Genomic DNA, 20,735 nt, shown 5'->3' on the forward strand with positions numbered 1-20,735 from the left:
TTGAGTGAGATGTTATCTAGGGTGTTTGAGAAGCGACTGGTCTCGTATACTTCAGCAGTTTACATATTTCACACGTAGTTCACTAATCCGGGGATTTTCGTAAATGTGAAGCATTTTTTTTCACCTGTGCTAACAGTCTGAAAGATCGTCTGAAAGTCATGCATACCCATATTTGGACATGGTAATTACCGGATGGGCGAGGTCACCTGGCTACGTCAGATCCGAAGCTACCTGCTGAAGACCATTTCCTCAATTTGCGGCGGTTGAGACGGTGGAAGAAACAGCAGCTGTCTTAAACTTTAAAGACTTCGAAGGATTAAGACGCTTAAGGATTTTACGAGACTTTTAGCGTGTCGAATGGCGTGTGCAAGGATTGTGCGATTGGGAGTTATCGTTTTTCTTTGTCAGGTAAGAATTTTTATAATTTCTTTTTTACTGTTGAGTAGGCAGGCTAATATACTGAAAATGGACGCGCACTTTCAGACAAAGGAGTCTACGGTTTGTTAAATTTTCTCCTGTTTGTTTATTTCTTAATTTGTTTTTATTATTATTTTTGTCAGGTATTGTCGTGTGGATATGCGGAAGAGTCGGCATGTACACCTGGATTTGAGTCTGAGTTAATCGTTTTTAAAGTGCACAGAGATCACCTTCACAGGGGGAAAAGACTAGGAAGAGGTAGGCTGTTTTCACATCTCATGAAAATGCTAAAGCAACCGAACTTTTTTTTTCTTTTTTAATTAAAATATTGACATTTTTAAACGACGCAAAGTACACTAACTCGACCGGTTTCAAAAACGCTATAGACTAATGTTATGTCTATGCTGACTTCTTTGTTAAAAAATCTGGTCTCACCTTAAGTTTGATTTTGTCGTTCGTGTTTCGTTGTAAGTGTACCTTGTTGCACGTAACTTTAGGACATTTACTGATATTAAAGTTCGTTAAAAACTCTTTACGTTAACCCTTTGATATCCAGACGTTCTTTAACTTGGTTATCGAGTTAAATTGTTGCCTTGTTTTTTGTTGCTGGTAAGTTTCGACTTTCCAGGTGGTGAAAAGCACACAAGTGATCGAGGTAGACCGTTGTTGTGTTTGGTCTTAACCGGTAAATTTTGATTAAACCGCATTTTAGATCTCATGTCAGGATGTGAGGTCTGGAGTTAAATCAATGTCTCTGAAATATCATGTTTAAAAGTGCTTCCTGAAGCATGAGCTTTCAGACTCTGCAGGTGTTGTGAAATGACTAATTCAGATGATCTCAGCCAGTGAGTTTCTGTGGGTGTGGGACCAGGAGATTAGGGTTAACAAATTTGACATTAAGCATTTTCACTTTTTTTTTATCTTTTGAAATATTATATTTTTATTTTTGTAATGCCATAACATTAACACTTCTGTAAGGTTTTCTATTTAATCCAATTGGTTTTGCATGTGGTATCTTGGTTTTTGTTTTGTTTTTTCAGTCAGGTACTTTCCATTTAAAAATGATGCCAGTTAAAGACAGTCTGTAAATGGTTTTGGTTTTAATTTTTATCCCCTCATTTCACAACATGACTACATCTAGTCAATTAAAACATTTAATGATTAATTTTTTTTTCTCTCCCATCCACTATCTAAAATTATCTAACATGTTTGTATGGAATGGCTTCATGCTGCCATATTGATTTATCCTTTCATACTAACTTCTTGAATTTTAAAAACCTTTCAAATCATTTTTTTTATTTAACCAGTATTTTTTTTCTTATTGCAAGTGATCTGTAGTTTATCTCTGTGCATTTTGAAGGGAGCATCCTCTCAGTGTCCCACTAATGGTGACTTATTCTTAAGGGCTAATTGGTTTCACCACTTCCTTTCAGACCACTAATGGATGGCAGCACTGCCATTGCAAATCCTCTGTATAGTGGGTTAGTGCTTAAATGAATTATGCTGTGTAGTTTTGGTAAAAGGAGTGATACAGTATACATTATTCTGAAGCTGGGAAATAGTGGAAATAAAGTGTGGCCTGTGAGTCAGTAGCTATGTTATGTCAGTAAGACATGCTAATAAACAAAGTTGAAAACGCTTTTTCTGAATAAGTTTCTTGATGTGCAACAAACTTGCTGGCTTTGCCTCAGCAGATTATGTAATTGGATGACCGCTCTAACCAGCTCACCAATTTCATTGCCTGCTTTCTCAGATCGTATTTTAATACGTTTTGGAATGTCTGAGCCATAGTCTGCCATCAAAATGATTTGGTATAATAACCTACCATAACTCTCACACGATTTCATTCACAAACATCTGAAAGGGTGAAAACCTAGCTAGTGAGACTCAAATCCTTTCTTCAAATCTGATTTTTTTTTTTTTTTTTTTTTTTTTAAACCAATACAAGGCGGCAGCTTTGTTTTAAATTGCCCATTATTACAATGAATCACCTTAACAACCATTTATTTTTTTTGGTGGAAAAACAAACTTAGCAAGTAGCTTCCCCTTATGCTTAAACAACATCTGTTAGTTTATTGGTTTGAAACTTGATGGCTTTAAAGTTGAAGGCTGTGCTGCTTTAAGTGTCATACATGGACTATTTTCTTTAACTTTCAGTAACATTCAATACCTGTGATGGAAGAACAAGAACGCTCTTTCAGTCTGTTGACAAGCGGTTTGACGTGAACACGGATGGGACTGTAACACTGAAGAGACAAGTGACTCTTCAAGAAGGCCACAAGGTGTTTTCAGTGCATGCTTGGGACTCCGATGGCAAGAAGCACACTGTATTGGTCAAAGTTGAGCGTGTCCACCATCATAAGGAACATCACGTGGATACGGTCATGAACATTTCCTCTCCAGAGGTACAAACCCTTTTCATGCAAGAAACTGCTGTGCAATACAGTGTAAGCCTGACATCTACTGGGCACTTCAGTTTTTGTGTGGTACTTCAAATGAATGTTTATTAATCTCTGTACATGATTACAATCAACTATTGAAGCCATGCTAAATTCATTTGGTTTTCCATCCATACTGATTAATGTGTTTTGCCAAAACCCATTGGTCTTATTAACACAAAGTCTGCCGAGGTTTCATTTATGCAGTACTAAAACCTATGGCCTAAGATTTCCTAAACTTTGTTCTGTATTCTGCTCCATTTATTATACATAGTGGAATAATGATATCAATTTATGGTAACTTGAGAACCCTTTGTTTCCTAGCTTGGTGAAATTAACATTGTACTCCCCATTTATTAACTTTTTACCAGAACAATTTTAGTCAGTAGCTGTAATAAACATTTTCATGTTCAAAAGTTTCAAGTTGCCTTGGTCACGCACCAATATTTTTAAGTTGTTTTTCATATTCACTGCTACATAATCTGCACTCTTTAATTGTAAACAAATGTCTTATTCATTCTCTTAATAATATTTAACTTCTATTTTATTTAGATGGAATCACCCTCTGATCAGGTTTTGACTTTTCCAAAGTCTTCAACGGGATTAAAGAGAGCAAAGAGAGATTGGGTTATTCCTCCGTTCAATGTTCCTGAGAATAGCAGAGGTCCATTCCCAATGAAACTGGTCCAGGTGAGTGGGAATCATGAAAGAACTGTTCAGAATTAGATGTATTATAGAGATGTTAAGTCTGTCATTGACTTTCTTTTTGCTTTCTGTGTTTAGATAAAGTCAGACCATGCCAAGGAAACTCAAATGGTATACAGCGTCACAGGTGAAGGGGCGAATGAGGACCCAAAGGGAATTTTCACTGTTGATAAACTTACAGGGAATCTCTATGTCACTCAGCCACTCGACAGAGAAAAAAAAGCTTCATACAGAGTAAGTTGTTTTATTTAATCAAAATTTAAAATCATAAATCACAAAGACATTACTGTCAGCTGCTTCAGAGTTCCTGCTGCTGGTGCAAATGCAACCAGGAAAACCCGAAGGAGAAATTGGTTCTAGGAATTAGCCAGAAGGGTCGTTCCTTGAGAACTAAGTTCCTAGAACTAGGGCTGCACAATTAATCACATTTCTAATCGCGATTACAATTACATATTCATTCAAAGCGGCAATTAATCATTTAAAGTCCACTTAAAGAAACCAATCTAATGTATACTGTAGTTGACATTTGAGGCTTAATACTATAGAAAAGCACTAGTGTTTTCAGCCCGTTTTTATATGTATGTAATCCCATAGAATTAGATTCTATTTGCGGTGGTGTTTGGGGAAGGGGGGGGATTAAGTGAGATATATATATCTCTCTCAGTCGGCCAAAAGTTTTGAGAATTACATAAGTATTGGAAAAGTTGCTGCTTAAGTTTTTATAATAGCAATTTGCATATACTCCAGAATGTTATGAAGAGTGATCAGATGAGTTGCATAGTGCTTCTTTGCCATGAAAATTAACTTAATCCCAAAAAAACCTTTCCACTGCATTTCATTGCTGTCATTAAAGGACCTGCTGAGATAATTTCAGTAATCGTCTTGTTAACTCAGGTGAGAATGTTGACGAGCACAAGGCTGGAGATCATTGTCAGGCTGATTGGGTTAGAATGGCAAACTTGACATGTTAAAAGGAGGGTGATGCTTTAAATCATTGTTCTTCCATTGTTAACCATGGTGACCTGCAAAGAAACGCGTGCAGCCATCCTTGCGTTGCATAAAAATGGCTTCACAGGCAAGGATATTGTGGCTACTAAGATTGCACCTAAATCAACAATTTATAGGATCATCAAGAACTTCAAGGAAAGAGGTTCAATTCTTATAAAGAAGGCTTCAGGGCGTCCAAGAAAGTCCAGCAAGCGCCACGATCGTCTCCTAAAGAGGATTCAGTTGCGGGATCGGAGTGCCACCGGTGCAGAGCTTGCTCAGGAATGGCAGCAGGCAGGTGTGAGCGCATCTGCACGCACAGTGAGGCCAAGACTTTTGGAAGATGGCCTGGTGTCAAGAAGGGCAGCAAAGAAGCCACTTCTCTCCAAAAAAAACATCAGGGACAGATTGATCTTCTGCAGAAAGTATAGTGAATGGACTGCTGAGGACTGGGGCAAAGTCATATTCTCCGATGAAGCCCCTTTCCGATTGTTTGGGGCATCTGGAAAAAGGCTTGTCCGGAGAAGAAAAGGTGAGCGCTAGCATCAGTTCTGTGTCATTCCAACAGTAAAGCATCCTGACACCATTCATGTGTGGGGTTGCTTCTCATCCAAGGGAGTGGGCTCGCTCACAATTCTGCCCAAAAACACAGCCATGAATAAAGAATGGTACCAAAACACCCTCCAACAGCAACTTCTTCCAACAATCCAACAACAGTTTGGTGAAGAACAATGCATTTTCCAGCACGATGGAGCACCGTGCCATAAGGCAAAAGTGATAACTAAGTGGCTCGGGGACCAGAATGTTGAAATTTTGGGTCCATGGCCTGGAAACTCCCCAGATCTTAATCCCATTGAGAACTTGTGGTCAATCCTCAAGAGGTGGGTGGACAAACAAAAACCCACTAATTCTGACAAACTCCAAGAAGTGATTATGAAAGAATGGGTTTCTATCAGTCAGGATTTGGCCCAGAAAGTTGATTGAGAGCATGCTCAGTCGAATTGCAGAGGTCCTGAAAAAGAAGGGCCAACACTGCAAATACTGACTCTTTGCATAAATGTCATGTAATTGTCGATAAAAGCCTTTGAAACGTATGAAGTGCTTGTAATTATATTTCAGTACATCACAGAAACAACTGAAACAAAGATCTAAGAGCAGTTTAGCAGCAAACTTTTTGAAAACTAATATTTATGTAACTCAAAACTTTTGGCCACAACTATATATGTATATGTGTGTGTATGTGTATATATCATATATTTTTAGTGACAAGTACACATTTCCATTGCCAACACTTAGTGTCAGATACCTTAAAGGGATAAAACCTGTATGAGTTTCTTTGTTCTGCTGAACACAAAGGAAGATATTTGGAAGAATGTTTGTAACCAAACAGATCTCGGTCCCCATTGACTACCATAGTATATATTTTTTCCTACTATGGAAGTCAATGGGGACCGAGATCTGTTTGATTCTGTCATTCTTCCAAATATCTTCCTTTGTGTTCAACAGAACAAAGAAACTCGTACAGGTTTGGAACAACTTGAGGGTGAGTAAACGATGATAGAATTTTCATTTTTTGGTGAACTATCCCTTTAAAGACATTGCTATTGCTATGCCATTGCTAAACTTTCTATGCTATGACTGCTCCACAGAATTCTTGTTGCAAATTTTGCTGATGGACACACACACACACACACACTCAGACTCACAAACTTACTGACACACTCAAACACAGGCTCACTCACTCAAACATTCAAAAAGACTCACACACACAGACTCAGACACACACAGGCTCTCACCAAACTGGACCTGGAGATAATATAATGTCTAGTCTGGTGGCTGTGATATATATAAACCTAACCAACGTCCGTTGCCATGATTTTTGGAATGACTGATCGCAAGAGGAAAAAAATAACGTTTTAGTCGCATAACATCGGTTAATGGAAATGCCGTCATTTCGCAATAGTTGTTTATCGATAGTTAGAAAAAAAAAAAAAGTTTTGCGCGAACCTGTAATGGAAACGCGACCGCGCTTAACATAGACTAACTTCTCAGAGTTATGTTGAGCAACAGTGTTCATTACTAACCATTCAACTCCGGATTGATTCTGGAATCTTCGCTGGGGGAATAAGCATTAAGCACCGGCAACAATCCGTCCTCTAACTAACACATGCTCATGTTTTGATTCAGATCGTGTTCGAAGAGGAGGGGCTAGTCGTGCGTGCCTCCGTTGTCAGTTTGTGAGGGGGAGGGAGCAAGCAACGTGCAGCTCTACAATAAAATACAATTGTACCCATATTATATAGTTTAAAAAAATCTGAATCAATCCGTGGCGGTCAGCGTTGATATTGTGGCGGGCCGCCACAAATTAATGAATTTATGGGAAACCCTGAAAAATACGGCATGCACTTGCATCAAACAATGGTGTATATGAACATAATTCAATGTAAATTGTAATAATCATAATTAATAATTGCACTTTCAATTTCAAGAGAATCAACAATTGTAATATTTGTTGTAATCATGCAGCCCTAACTAGAACCATGTGGTGCGAAAGCCCCTAAATTTAGACATGGACTAAAACACTTTAAAGAAATGCATTCATTGTTTGCCCTTTAACAAGTCCAAAAAAAATTTCTCCTTTCTTTAGCTTGTAGCTCATGCTGAAGCACGTGAAGTGGCTAATATAAAAGAAAATCCAATGGAAGTTATCATCAATGTGTTTGACCAAAATGATAATAAGCCTGTGTTTACTCAAAATCCTTTTAATGGACATCTTCCTGAAGCTGCTGGAAAAGGTATGTATGATGCAGTTTCTCAAGAAAATGCCTTTTAGCTGTTTTGCCTTCAATTGCCTCTGCAGCTTTTACCACCTAATTAGTCTTTATTTTCTCATCAAAGGTTATGAGTTTATGACAGTCATAGCCACTGATGCAGATGACCCAGAAACGGACAACGGTATAATCAACTACAAGATTGTCAGCCAAGAGCCACCATTTCCAAAACCAACCATGTTTGATATCAACATTTTATCTGGAAGCATTTTCGTGCAAGAACCAGCCATGGACAGAGAGGTGAGAAGTGACATTTGATGAATCTCAAAGTGGTAATAAAATGACTGTGTAAACAAACTCATCAGCTATGTTTATTTTCAGCAATGGCCCAGATATACTTTGTTAATTGTGGCTGCTGACATGGAAGGAAAGGGTATGGCAACCACTGGCACAGCAGTTATTACAATTACTGACAGCAATGATAACCCTCCTCAGTTTGAGATAACTTCGGTAATGTATATTTATTTAGAATAGTTTTACTCTACCACTTGTAGGTGTTTGAACTCATTAATTCTTATGTACACACCCCATACATATCTTTCAGCACGTCGTATCTGTCCCAGAGAATAAAGTAGGCTATGTAGTGGCCACACTTACAGTTACTGATGATGACGAAGTTGGATCACCAGCCTGGTCAACCAAGTATCGGATTATTAGTGGTGACAAGGGTGGGTTTTTCAATGTCAGTACTGGACCCAGCCAGCTGGAGGGCATCATCACCACTGTAAAGGTACTGTGTGTTGTTCCTATGTTTGCCCAGACAATTGGTTATGATGACATGCCTTTGTAAAAGACCCTTTCTTTTCCATTTAGCCCCTGGACTTTGAGAAGACCAAGCAGTATGTTCTGTCTGTGATTGTTGAGAACGAGGATCCATTTGTCGGTTCTTTGCCCACTGCCACTGCCACGGTCACAGTGAATGTAGAGGATGTAAATGAACCTCCTGAGTTTAAACCAAAAGAGAATCTTATCTTCAAACCTGAAGATGCAGCAGTTGGTACTGATTTGGTTACCTATACAGCCACTGATCCAGACATTGGAAAATCACAGAAGATAATGTAAGACTTCAGAGAAATCAGTCAGAAAAGGAAATAATTAAAATAGGTTTCCATGTTTTATGTGTATGTTATCTGTGTAGAATGTAGTATAACTGTTGAGAACTACCTTCCAACAGTCAAATCTCTTCTATGCAGCCATAAAACCACAGCATATACTTTAAACTTTAAATTTTTAAATCTCCACATCTGTTCAAACAAATATTAAAAGGTTAGTTCACACACAAATTAAGATTTGTCATTAAATCACCCTCTTGTTGTACCAAACCCATAAGACCTTAGTTCATCTTCAATCAGAACACATTTAAGATATTTTTGATTTCCGAGAGCTTTCTGATCCTGCATGGACCGTAATGAAACTACCACGTTCAAGGCCCAGAAAGATAAAGACCTCATTAATATAGTTCATGTGACTTCAGTGGGTAAACTTTTTTTTTCGTAAAAAAAAGAAACCACTCTATTCAGCTGTTTCTTCTCTTCTGCATCAGACTTTGATACATGCTCAAGACAATGAAAACAACACAGTTATGTGCATAACTCTACTTGCATAGAAGCCACGGTTGCATCCAGGTTCTATGTCAGAATGACTGCTCCTGCATCAGCAGAACCACATGCATGAGTCATGGTCCTCTTGTGAATACACGGCAGAGACTGACACATATAAGAATTGTTATATAAAGAGATTTTTGCTTTCGTTGCTCAAGTGTTCTCATAACTTCATAACATTTATGGTTGAACCACTGATGTCATGTGGACTATTTTAATGTATTTTCTACATTTTCTGGGCCTTGAGCGTGGTAGTTCAGTTGCTGTCTATGCAGGCTCAAAAAAGCTCTGAGTTCGAGTACTGTAATTTATGTTCCAAAGATGAACGAAGGTATTATGGATTTGGAATGATATGAGGTTGAGAAACTGACCATTTCCATTTTTGGGTGAATTATTCCCTTAAGTTGTTCTTGATTAACATTTCTAGATTTACACTGTATGATATATAAATCCGTTTTTTTTTTTTTTTTTTTTTTTTTTCAGTTATAAAATGGGCAGTGATCCTGCTGGCTGGCTCAGTGTGTCTGCAGAGACTGGAGTCATTAAAGTCAGAAACCTTATGGATCGAGAATCTACTTATGTCAAAGATGGAAAATACAGCGCTACCATTCTTGCCGTGGATAATGACGGTAATTTGTGTTTCTAGGTAGAAGGAATTCTTGCAGCATTGCCTTTTTCTAATGCGTTTGTACTTGTGTGCAGCAACCTCTCCAGCAACTGGCACAGGCACCCTGATAATTGAATTGGAGAATGTAAATGACAATGCTCCTGTTATTAATGAAAGGGCCATAAGTGTTTGCAATCGTGAATCAACCCCAGTTCTTCTCTCTATAACGGACAAAGATGGACCTCCTTTTGGTGGACCCTTTAGCGTTGAGACCCAAGGAGAAAGCAGTAAAAACTGGTCCACCACAATGAATGATACATGTGAGCAATTACTAATGTTTTAAGAAATTCATCTAATTCTTTCATATTAAAATGGCTGGTTGGTTGGTAGTGGCTATGCATGTCTAACTGTTGTAATGTGCCCCTTTTAGCAACTGGTGTTTTTCTGCAGCTCAAGTCTCAATTGGAGCAGGGAGACTACAATGTAGTCCTGAGAGTGTTTGATCAACATAGGCTGTATCAGGACAGCTCCATTAAAGCATCTGTGTGTGACTGCACAGGAGATGAATTCCAGTGTAATGACAAGTTGGTAGCAGGGATGTCACTATCTGGAGTGCTTGGGATCCTGGGAGGAATCTTGGCTCTGCTGTGTATGTACTTTCTCTTATGCATTGTGTCCTAACTCCTGGCAGTCAAATGAGGCTAAATAAATAAATTGTAGATGGTTTACTCTGTTGTCATAGTCAATGCATTGGGCATACAGTACCTGTATGCTCTGTATACTCATCCATTATAGCAACTGTAGTTGGTCTTCCAGCTTTTGTCTGCGTATAAATGGTTGGTGTATATAAACTATTTTGGTTTAATTCCTTATTACTACTGAATTTAAGTTTGGTAATGTAAGTTATGATGTTTCTCTTACCACAGTGCTCGTTCTTCTTCTGCTTTTGTTCCTGAGGAGGAAAAGCGGTTCCAAAAAAGAACCCCTCCTACCTGAAGATGATGTTAGAGACAACATCTACTATTATGATGAGGAAGGCGGTGGAGAAGACGATCAGGTTGGTTTTAGTTTTAACAAATTTATCCATTTTTGATTGGCTGAATTCAGTGTTTGGTTGAATTTGAGCATTCAAGCATCCTGTTATTTGATGTTACTATTTTATTGCAGTCAAATTTTGCATGCAGCGCTCAAGAATTGTGTACAAATCTGTCTTTTTGCCTAACATCTTTTTGCAAAATAAACATTTGTGACGCTTTGTGAAGTTACTTGTTACGGAGTTCCATAGTCTGTATCAAGGCATAGCCATCTCTTAAAAGAGCTTTTGGTTTGGGTTCCATGCAAACGTAACATTCTGACATCAGTGGATCCAACACGTGCAGTTACATTTTTAGTAGCTTGCGATGACTTTTGATAGCTTGATGTTTGGAGAAGGAAAAAAAAGAAAAAGTAGCTTGAGACCGTATACTGACCTTCTGCATGCTGTGTAGCAGTAGGTTTCCTCTTTGCAGTTCTTCCATATCAAACACCCTTTATGCACAGGATTATGATCTGAGTGTGTTGCATCGTGGCTTGGACAACAGACCTGAAGTGTTCCGAAATGATGTGGCACCCACTTTCCTGCCACCACCTCAGTATAGATCTCGACCAGCCAACCCTGAGGAGATTGGGACATTCATTGATGATGTAAGTGATTGTTTAAAGCCTGTGTTGGTTATCTTTTTATAAATATGGCAATAACACAACTTTGTACCACAGAATTTGAATGCTGCAGATACTGACCCTACAGCACCCCCCTATGACTCCCTCCTGGTGTTTGACTATGAAGGTGGAGGCTCTGATGCAGGTTCACTCAGCTCCATCAACTCTTCCAGCTCAGGACACGACCAAGACTATGACTTCCTCAATGAGTGGGGCCCACGCTTTAAGAAGCTGGCAGACATGTTTGGAGGAGGAGAGGATTAAGATTTTTTTTTTTTCATTCTTTGCAAGAGCGCATTAATGGTTTGAGTGCAAAACTTTTTTTTTTTTTTTTTTTTTCGACTTGAGAAATTTCTGGTGGTTTGTATACTAGGTTTAAAGTTGTAACTGCAATAGCACTGTTCATGCATCAGCATAAACCTAGATTTTTTTACTTGGAAGGGTTTTTTTTTTCTTTTTTTTTTTCTCTTCCCCTCATCCTCTTTAAATGAAGCTCCCAGTGAAAAGATTTTGAATATTTGCTCTGATTGCTCAGTAGGTAAAAATCTATATTATGAGATGTTTTCCAAAGCTGTTTAACTGTATATTTTATGTAATGCATTTTTTTTTTTTTGTAACATTGTTAACTTTGGCATTAAATATCTAAAACATGAATGATACTTTAAACTTACCATTTTTGAAAAGTACTGATTTTTCAAGAACTTTATTTGCAGTCTGAGTTCTGTCCTTTTACCCGCTCAGCTGCAAGGATGTTATTGACTTTTTTTAAATTGTTTTTCTTTTATATAGATATGGTTGTTTAAGCATTGTTTTACACTGCATATTTTATTAAATAAATTACTTTTACTCAGTTTCTAAGTGTTCAATTTACATCACTTCTCACAGTATACTGGAACCTGGGATAATCTTAGTTTCAACCAAATTTTTGTTGTTCAAAAGAGTCAAACTGTGGTAACTATTTTTCAGGGAATGTTATACATAGTACATATACTTGTATCATTAATGTAAACCATGCAGAAGCCCCTTAATCAAAACCTGATAGTCGGTACATGCTGCAAAATTACGATAACTCTGTAATTATGCTGCAAAAATTATACAAAATAGGATGTAGCCATGCATATCGAACAAGAAAAACAGCAGGATGACAATTTTAGTGGTAGTTGATTGCAAGCATTGATTACAACCATAGCCTTAAGTAGTTATAATGGGTAGTAGGTAGGTATAACTCAAACTACTTTTCAAAGGCAATTTCATAAATTATGCCAAGTCAGCTTTGGAAATGAATGTGCATTGTTTATTCTATTTATTCTGTACATTCCACCAGTGACTAGGAACATCAAGCTGTCCAGCCATGGCTTCCTTTTTCACAAGAGAACGAATGAGTTTAAAAGGCCAAATTCCTCTAAACATCCATCACAAATGAGCAAAACCAAAGAATATAGTTCTGATATGCTGCAAAAGATTGTTGAGCTTCACAAAAAAGAAAATGGCTAAAGCTAAAAGACTTGAATTGAATGCCTTTCTTGTCACAGAATATTTCTGCATACAGCAGAATAACGAGCACCGCTCCTGACTGGTGTTAGAAAACAGACATATAACCAAAGACAATAAATAAGACTTTAAAACTACAGTACAATTTTTTTTTACAAGTAATTAAAAGTGACTGATTCATGATATTACCATAAAGCAATCTGAGTAAAGTGACCATTTTATAGTATTGCACTTTAGCTTTCACAGTGAAATGCACAGTAAGTTTTTAACTCAGCTGTGTATTTAAGATTGTTCTTGAAAGCTGTGGGATGGAGGGGACGACATTAGTTTTGTGCTGAGGCTCATACAATCTCTTTCTTCCGTGGAACAACAAAAGGGCATGTTAGTGACCCTGCAATGAAGACAATCGTTTTGGTTTGGAAAAACTTGAGGATGAGAAAATGACTGTATTTACATTTTTGAGAAATATTTATCCCTTTAACAAGCTTTAAAAAGCACCGTAAAGGCAAAAACAAAAAATGAAACGTATCAATATAAATACAATATAAACATACAGGAAAAAATATCACACTAGATGCAAATTTGAGTACAGTAAGGGCACACTAGATGGCGATGTGAAATACAGGTGTAGACTTATCAAACGTCTAGAATCTCTTCAAACCCTTAAATTTGAAAAAGCAATTAATGTTGCTTTTAAAGGAAGGTGTATTGACAACCTAGCTAACATTTTTATGTTTCCTGAATTGTTCTGAATAGTTTGGATTGATGGATATGTATATTTGTTTCCAGTTTTATTTGCAATTTTGAACTGAATTAAAATATTGGATTTAGCCAACATTGTGTTAGCATTTTAAATTAAAATGTTTTAAATAAAATGGGAATCAATTGTGGCAGGAAGTGGTGAGAGAGAAGGGCATACTAAATGAAAATTAAATAAATAAATCATGTACAAAATTCAAAACGCACTTGTTTGCACGACTACACATTTAAAACCCATTCAGAAGTGGAGTAGATCGTACAGTACTTTGTGCTTGACATTAATTAAAAAGTTCAATGATGTTCTAAAAGTTTCAGACGCACTGCACAAAAAAAAGGAATTATAGATATAAAAATAAATGTGTTATATGTGTTATATCTTGTCTCCCCTATGCTCTTAAAGTTTAATTACATTTTTACATTTAAATTAAGATTCGTGGGGCATTCTGTTGATGGGATAGAACAATACAATGAAGTGAAATAAACAAAAAAGGAGGGGGAAAAAAGTAAAATAAGAAACACCAACTTATTTAAATTAGCCTGAGAAAAGTAACAAGTAACCTATGCCTCATCATTCAATTATTATTTACAAATATGTAGGATTAACTCATAAGATTTATTCTTTCTATTTTTTTTCGTTTGTTTGTTTAGGCTCATATGTATTCATTTAAGTAATAGGCTAAATGATTCACCACATTTTAAGCAATGGTTTTAAAAAAATTACTCCTGTAGCTTAGGCTAAAATATGTTTGATCTAAAAGCTATTACTTGTATTTTTCTCAATGAGTTGTTTAATAGAAAGTGTGCGTGAAAAAAGATCTACTCTCTGGGGAAAGAAGTGATGTTTTAATGTTTTAATCGCACGCGTGCACCTGTTTGCTGCGGAATGTCGGCACAAACATGGTTCCGCCCTCTTACACTTGTCCTTTCGCCCTGATTGGTTGAGCAAGATGTGTATGATAATTTGCGTCTAGCCTGCACCTGACTCTCTCTTCTCTACTCGAGAAGAATGTTGCGCAAAGACAACCTCCAAGCATCAGCTATTTATTCAACACACCATCTCCCTCTTAAAACTCTTGCGCGTGCAGACCTACTAGCGCTAGTCAGATATAACAACAGTTATTTCATTGAAAAGACCCAAGATACGATGCCAAGGTCTTTCTTGGTGAAGAAACACCTCACTAACAAGAAGCCTGACTATGGTGTGTTGGATTCCAAAAAACATGGTAAGTTATTTTCAAACTTTCGTCTCGACCGAAATACTGTTCTCCTTTGTCTAGCTTGTTAATGGCAGTGAAAGCTTTTTGTTCCGTAGAAACATGCCACAGATCTCTATTTGCTTTAATAGTTAGATTATTATTATCTTATCATTTTTTTTTTTCGATATTTGCATCGTAATAATGTGAAGAACATATTTGGAAAATTTTAAACGCCGTTTTATTTAATGATAATTTCAATTATCATTTAAATGTATTAATCATAATTTAAATGATCATTTAAATTTATTAATGATAATCTAATAAATGTTTATATATCTATATAGCTTGTGAATGTCTGAAGGGGAAGATTAAATTATTTGCATTTTTTGCATTATAAATTAATAACATTCTGACTTAACAAATTAGTACATATCTCCTTTGGTTTGTACAAAATAGTTAACATGGGCATGATTTATATAGCCTAATGCGTATAAATGGTGATGAATCTTTATCATGTATTCATATTTCCCTGAGACTTTTTAATTTGCAAATAGTCTTTACATTAACATGAGTTATAAAGTAATAAATACACAGAAAAAATAGCCTGTCACTGCTTGAAATGTTTCAGCTTCTTCGTGATAGGCTTGTATGATCAGCCACAGATGTTCTATACAGTCATGAGGAGTAGATAATGAGAAACTTATGAAGACTGAGAACAGATATCACAAACGCGTCTGGAGTTTAGCAGGTGCCAAATCTCTCACAAAAGAGGGTCTCTTTTGTGTTAGCCCTCACTTTGGGGTTTGAAAAGTCCTATTAGAAAAGCTGAAGATGGATATAGTGCTCCTTAATGATGCTTTTACCCTGCAGTGCCTTAAAATATATGCTTTCATTCACCACTATTGGCCCAATAATAACATCTTTGCCAAAAGTATATCTTAGAGAAAAATTGAAAATACGAATCGGTGGACCATAGTAATTATGAGAAGTAGTTCTTGTTTGTCTCTCTCTCCCTCTCTCTTTGCTAATGTTTATTGGTCAATAAAATGTGTCCATAGAAATATATCTATTACCACTTTATACAATTTCTGCTTTGTGCAATGCATTTATGGTTTGATTTGCCCTGAAAAGTAAACATTGTGGCTCTGTGGTGCTTTGAGAAAATAATTCTGTTCGTTTAAATTGTCAGACAAACCCAACACATTACACGATTTAATTATGTTCCTAATTAATAAGATTGTATGTGTATTAAATCCAGGGTTATCCAGATGATTCTCAACAGTCAGCATGAAATAATCTTTGGGAATTATTAATAATAATTATTTAGCTGTGTATTTAAATGTTTATTTCAAGAATTTCACACTGTTTGATGTGATCATGTGCATTACATATCTCCACAGAGGTGATCCATGTTGAATCTTCAAGCTCCAAACTCAAAATACTTCATGCCCATGAGACTCTGTTTCCTGCACCATTTCTTGGGAACTCAGCATTGAGCCCCACTTTGCGGATGAACCCCATCAGTTCAGGGATCTGTGTGCCTCCACCCAAGTCTGCCCACCCAAGCCTGCCCATGGATGGCACATTTCTGGGTATGACTTACCCCCTACCTGTAACGTCCAGTCCGGTTCGAGACATCCAGCCTGCGCTCCCAATGTTGGAGTGTACAAACCCACGGCCATTTCAGCTCTCCCAGAGAGACCTACAAGACAATGTCCCTGTGTCGCCTTTAGGACTGAGCACCACTGGTGGCAGTCAGGAGCGCAGTGATGACTGCTTTAACTGCCAGAAAGCTTTCTTGACCTTATCTAGTCTGGCCAACCAAAGACAAATTCACTGTCAGTGGCAATGCCAAAAGTACTTTAGCTGCAAGTATTGTGACAAGGAGTATGTGAGTCTAGGGGCACTAAAGATGCACATTCGGACACACACACTGCCATGTGTGTGTAAACTGTGTGGAAAGGCCTTTTCTAGGCCCTGGCTGCTCCAGGGACACATTCGCACACACACAGGTACGTTTACATTCTGTATACACTTGTAGGGACAATTTTGTATTTACTGAATTAGAAAGCCAAAAAAAATTTTTTTTAAAGGAATATGTCACTTAAAAACAAAAAATATGTCATTGTTTATTCATCCTCATGTCATCTCATATTTTTTACTTCAGTGAAACACAAAATGAGAAGTTGGAAGACAGGATGTCAATGCTACTTTCCATATGAAAAAAAAAATTATAAAAAAACAATATAAAGTATATTGCAATGAGTCTATACAACGTGATATTTCAAGTCTTATGAAGTTATATGATGGCTTTATGAAATGAACCGACCAAAACTTGACCAAAAAATGAAGAGTGTCATCATTTACTCACCCTCATGTCATTCCAAATATGTATATATGTCTTTCTTCGGCTGTACATAAAATTAAATATTTTAAATAATGCTGATAACCAAACAGTTTTGGTTCTAATTAACTTTCTTTCTTTCTTTTTCCTTCTTTCTTTCATTCTTCCGTTCTTTCATTCATTCGTTCATTCGTTCATTAATTCGTGCAATCTTTAATTTCTTTTGTTCGTCCTTTATCACAATACAATGAAAAAGTCACTGGAATCAAAAAATGTTTGGTTGCCAACTTTCTTCAATATATCTTATTTTGTGTTCTGCAGAAGATAAGTGATCAAGGTTTGAAATGACATGAGGGTGAATAAATTATGACACAATGTAATGCATTGAATCGAATTAGAATTAATAACGTTATGAATTCATTCAGTAGAAAGACTTAAGAGTAAAACATTCTCTTAGACATACACTTTAAAATAAAGGTGCTGAAAATGTTCTCGAACGCGATACCATAGAAGAGCCATTTTTGGATCCACAAAGAACCATTCAGTCAAAGGTTCTTTAAAGAACCATCTCTTTCTTACCTTTTTATAATCTGAAGAACCTTCTTTCATCACAAAGAACCTTTTGTGAAACAGAGAGGTTCTTCAGATGTTAAAGGTTCTTTATGGAACCATTTAGACAATAAAAGGTTCTTCTGTGGCATTGTGAAGCACCATTATTTTTAAGAGTGTAATGTTATATTTACAACTCAGAAAAATAATTGAGACCATGTAAATAACATTAATTTCATTTTGGGTGAACTACCGCTAAAAGAAAGTTGAAAATGACACATTGTATTTTGAAAATATATAAAATGATAATAAGAGCTAACTCAAATCATTTCATTATTTTAGGTGAAAAGCCATTCTCCTGCCCCCACTGCAGTCGTGCATTCGCTGACCGCTCAAACCTTCGGGCACATTTACAAACCCACTCTGAGATCAAGAAATACCAGTGCCGAAGCTGCTTTAAAACCTTCTCCAGAATATCACTCCTGACAAAGCATGAAGAGGCCGGGTGCTGCCCATGTCCTAATATGTAGTAGGTTGTGGGTTGTCAGGGTAAGTTATAGTGCCAAAGTTTGTAATATCAAAGCGCCTCACAAACACGATAGTCTTGGTATATTGACTGATATACTGTATACTCTTTGAATTAAATGAACAAACTGTAATCGCATTATGCTGTACATTGTGTGTGATCTTAGAAAGTTGCTATAATGATAGTTTTGATGGTTATTCAGGTTATGTTTTGTAATGAAGAAATTTCAAAGCAAACAATAAAATCATATTTTTCTAATATCGTGTCCTGTATAGTATTATAGCAACAGATGAAATAAGTTTTGAAACAACTGCTGTGGGCTTCCATGCCTGCTCATTATGGGTCAGACAGATTGTTGAACTTCTGACTTCACATACCATTAAGTCCTATCCTACATCCCAGCTCAAACAGTATTAATTAATATGTCTATATTCATAGCAGCTGTGGAGAGGAACATTCTTTGAGGCTAAATAAAACCTACATTTGTAATTGTGCATGGAAAAAATCCTTGTATATATATCTGTTTATTGGCAGGTGGATGGAGGCCAACTGCATGCCATAATGGTGCCATGCCAAAACTCCATCAGTAAGGGTCTTAGTCTTCATTTTCTTTTGTCCAAGATAAATGTTTCATTGGAAGACTCCATTTGTTTAATCACCGATGAAAAATTTACAATATGACTATGAGTCCACACCATGTAGAAGGCAGAATGTTTTACATATTTTAAAAAAAATCACATAAATTAATATCAGTTGAGTCAGTTGCTAGTTATTACAAGAAACAAGCTGAATTATGATTGCTCAACCTATATGAACATCACACACAAACATGCTCACATACCGTACATTATGTGTTGATAAGAGGTGTCATATATTTACAGATAAATACAGCTGCAAGCAATAATGGAGCCAAGCACTCCAGCAACAACATTTACAGTCCTAAGCAATTAATCTAAAAAATCGAAGGATAACAGGGTCGAGTGTGCAACTGCACATGAAACCTCAGAGCATCACTTCACCTCACTTCCTGTTTGGTAGTATTCTCATTCCCAAGGTGTCCGATACTGCTGCATGGTCTGAGAAGATTCAAAATATATAGTTAAAAATACAGAGGACCTTAAAAATGGGGAGCGGTGTATTTCACATGGAGTAACTAATAGTGACACAAATGCATGATTTTATGCTAGGTTATTCTAAGGTCATATTTTATAGCCATTTTCTTTCATGCTAGTTTGTTTTCTATGAAGTTGGTTTAACTGTGTCAGTATTTGTCAGTAGTTCTCACTTTATTGTGCCATCCTAAACGCTGAAGTCAATGTGTATTCACAATTGGAAGCTGAACAGTTAAAAAAATTAACTGTTGCTTTCACATTTTTTTCTGATTGAATATTGATTCACTCTGAAATACGTCACATTACTGAAAAATTGGTTGGAAATGACCACATTGCCTTTACTTAGAAAACTATTTTGAAAACCCTTTTTTATTGACTTTACTGTGAAGAAGAAAATTATTTTGGAAAACAAGCTACATTTTTTTTTGCTAAATACAAGATGACCATTCGTTTAAACAGTTTTTGGGCTGGTAGTGATAAACTTTCAGACTAAACTCAGTTTCATTTTAGGACTACCATAGAAAAAACACTACTCATGTAAAAGGCCTAATGATTCAGGACCAACAGGTTCTCTTCCCATATTAAGGGACAGCTCTAGAGGGCAGAGGTTTGGCTCCGTCTGCAAGTCTGGTGGTATTTTACTATAGTCATGAAACAGCAGACATAGACTGGAATTTGTTCATTTATCCTGACTGGAGCCGGCATGACCAAACCTTCACCTCCAACACTAAATTTACATTTGTCTCATTCCTTAGCCACAGTCCGCCAATCCCACTGTCTGCTAAAGCAAGTCTTCTTCATATTTACCATGCAGGTGTTCCCGTCTGGTTGTGGCTGTTGTCTAAATCTATTGTAGCTGCTGACTAGAAAGAGCTGGATAAACTAAAGGCCACAATGGCAGACATGATCTTGACCCCCTGTCACTATGCTCCATGACGTGATCGTCAGCTGACACGGATGGTCCTAACTATAACCACTGTGACTCCACAAAAGAAGTGTCCAACTCTAAAAATATGTTGTAGCCATGGTGAAGCAGGCATTGGCCCACCCCCATACTGCTTCAGATGGGTCAAAAATAGATCTTGAGGGACTATTTCTGACAAGCTGAATTATAGGCCAAGCAGGAGGGCTTCCATTCCCACTTGCCTTTGGCAAGAAGGAGTGGAATTCAGAGAGTTTCCAATTGATCTAATGAGTCAGCTCTCCCCATTTCCACTGAGAACACCTGTGTCTCCAAACACTAGCAGCCAGTGTACCCCCACAACCGCCACAGCCCAAGTTTTCCACACTCCTTGTTCTGTCAGAGAACCAACGTTTGGACTGAGTTGGAGACATAGGGGTGAGAGGTTTACTTAATGCCATGAGGAAAACAGTCAAATTTTCTTTCCACCCAAAAATGAAAATTCCTCCGTTCATCTTCGGAACACAGATATTTTTTTATGAGAGTACCACAACACACATACGCCATGGTTCT

General features: G+C 37.0%; 2 protein-coding genes across 2 annotated transcripts; both read left to right on the top strand.

The window, feature by feature from the left end:
* Positions 1-220: 220 nt before the first annotated feature.
* Positions 221-11,932, top strand: LOC132125512 (B-cadherin-like). The gene is made up of 16 exons (XM_059536958.1): positions 221-408; positions 561-675; positions 2,575-2,822; positions 3,408-3,545; positions 3,639-3,794; positions 7,195-7,342; positions 7,446-7,618; positions 7,700-7,828; positions 7,923-8,108; positions 8,192-8,436; positions 9,463-9,608; positions 9,682-9,906; positions 10,017-10,235; positions 10,513-10,643; positions 11,126-11,269; positions 11,342-11,932. Exons 1-16 carry the CDS (start codon positions 358-360, stop codon positions 11,546-11,548), a joined length of 2,661 nt encoding a protein of 886 aa, XP_059392941.1. The 5' UTR covers positions 221-357; the 3' UTR covers positions 11,549-11,932.
* Positions 11,933-14,544: 2,612 nt separating this feature from the next.
* On the top strand, positions 14,545-18,407 carry snai3 (snail family zinc finger 3). Its single transcript, XM_059537007.1, has 3 exons — positions 14,545-14,757; positions 16,131-16,742; positions 17,966-18,407. Exons 1-3 carry the CDS (start codon positions 14,679-14,681, stop codon positions 18,151-18,153), a joined length of 879 nt encoding a protein of 292 aa, XP_059392990.1. The 5' UTR covers positions 14,545-14,678; the 3' UTR covers positions 18,154-18,407.
* Positions 18,408-20,735: the final 2,328 nt, after the last annotated feature.

Source organism: Carassius carassius, chromosome 3, assembly GCF_963082965.1.
Source record: "Carassius carassius chromosome 3, fCarCar2.1, whole genome shotgun sequence".
Classification (NCBI taxonomy): domain Eukaryota; kingdom Metazoa; phylum Chordata; class Actinopteri; order Cypriniformes; family Cyprinidae; genus Carassius; species Carassius carassius.

What these genes read in the sequence shown, in the direction of transcription:
- LOC132125512 (XM_059536958.1), top strand. Translation starts at nt 358, where the DNA reads ATGGCGTGTGCAAGGATTGTGCGATTGGGAGTTATCGTTTTTCTTTGT. An exon ending in CTCAGTTTGAGATAACTTCG is followed by an intron (nt 7,829 to 7,922) that starts GTAATGTATATT and finishes CATATCTTTCAG; the next exon opens with CACGTCGTATCTGTCCCAGA. An exon ending in CACCACAATGAATGATACAT is followed by an intron (nt 9,907 to 10,016) that starts GTGAGCAATTAC and finishes TGCCCCTTTTAG; the next exon opens with CAACTGGTGTTTTTCTGCAG.
- snai3 (XM_059537007.1), top strand. Translation starts at nt 14,679, where the DNA reads ATGCCAAGGTCTTTCTTGGTGAAGAAACACCTCACTAACAAGAAGCCT. An exon ending in GTTGGATTCCAAAAAACATG is followed by an intron (nt 14,758 to 16,130) that starts GTAAGTTATTTT and finishes ATATCTCCACAG; the next exon opens with AGGTGATCCATGTTGAATCT. An exon ending in ACACATTCGCACACACACAG is followed by an intron (nt 16,743 to 17,965) that starts GTACGTTTACAT and finishes TCATTATTTTAG; the next exon opens with GTGAAAAGCCATTCTCCTGC.